The sequence below is a fragment of the Bufo gargarizans genome, chromosome 2, assembly GCF_014858855.1.
Source record: "Bufo gargarizans isolate SCDJY-AF-19 chromosome 2, ASM1485885v1, whole genome shotgun sequence".
NCBI classification, from domain to species: domain Eukaryota; kingdom Metazoa; phylum Chordata; class Amphibia; order Anura; family Bufonidae; genus Bufo; species Bufo gargarizans.
This window is the reverse complement of record NC_058081.1, coordinates 716,124,895-716,125,895: the sequence shown is the minus strand read 5'-3', so window position 1 is coordinate 716,125,895 and position 1,001 is coordinate 716,124,895. Positions and strand designations below refer to the sequence as shown.

Below are 1,001 nucleotides of genomic sequence, written 5' to 3'. Positions count from 1 at the left end.
CATTTGCCAATTCCAGGATACAGGTAAGAGGCTTTCTGAATTTTGATGTGAGAAATACAAATTTCTACAACAAAACTGCAGACTCCCTCCCAAAAATGATTAAACTCAACACATTTTCACATAACATGCATAAGACCCCCCTAATCCTTCCCACATCAAACCCCCTTTATAGGGATATAAGTTAGCCCTAAGCATTATATGCATCTGGGAAATACACTGCAACCAAAACAAATACAGAGAGGATCTAACTCAATATCCTATGCCAGTTATCCTGATGAATAGTGTTGAGTGAATATGGACTTCGATCCGAGTTTCAGTATAAATTCAATTCGCCGCAAAGCTGAACTTACTCGTGCTTCGCGGTAGCAAATCGACTCAACCTAAAATAGTAAAAAAAAAAAATATTATACTTACCTGATCCATTTGCTTGCAAATGGCTGCCCGCCACCATCCTGATTGAAGATCTCACCCGAAATCCTGCGCGCAGCGACGGGTGCCATCAATACACGTGATGATGTCATTGCGGCCCGCACGAGATTTCGTACTAGACCTTCAATCAAGGTGGCGGCAGCCGGCCCACCATGTGCAAATGGATCAGGTAAGTCAAATTTTTTTTTTTACACTGCATTTTTACTATCAGATGCCGCGATCATGTATGAACGCGGCATCTGAGGGGTACAATGACAATCGCCGCTCCCTGTCATTGCACCCACTAATTTCAAATAAATGCGCTTTGTGACAAACTAATTAATCACAAAGTGGATTTTTTTGTAAAATTCGGCAAAGCAGCCAAATCCAATTTAAGTAAACTTCGTCATCTCTACCGATGAACAGAACCTAGATTTTTTTCCCCAATTTTCTTCGTCAACATCTAATATATTTGTGAGTTAGCAGATTTACTTTATGCCATATTTAAAAGAAAACTCAATTTCTCAAAATCTTTAAAATAAATATAATAATCCCAACCTTTGCCTTTGAATCCAGATGAAGAAAAATCAGCA

The 1,001-nt window shown here is 39.2% G+C and overlaps 1 protein-coding gene across 1 annotated transcript in view; it reads right to left on the bottom strand.

Annotated features, from left to right (window-relative positions):
- The window catches only part of LOC122926353, a 38,580-nt gene extending 38,129 nt beyond the window's left edge, over positions 1-451 (bottom strand). Inside the window, exon 1 of the mRNA XM_044277727.1 lies at positions 415-451. Within this exon, the coding sequence (XP_044133662.1) occupies positions 415-451 (37 nt within the window). The remainder of the gene's footprint in view (positions 1-414) is intronic.
- Positions 452-1,001: the final 550 nt, after the last annotated feature.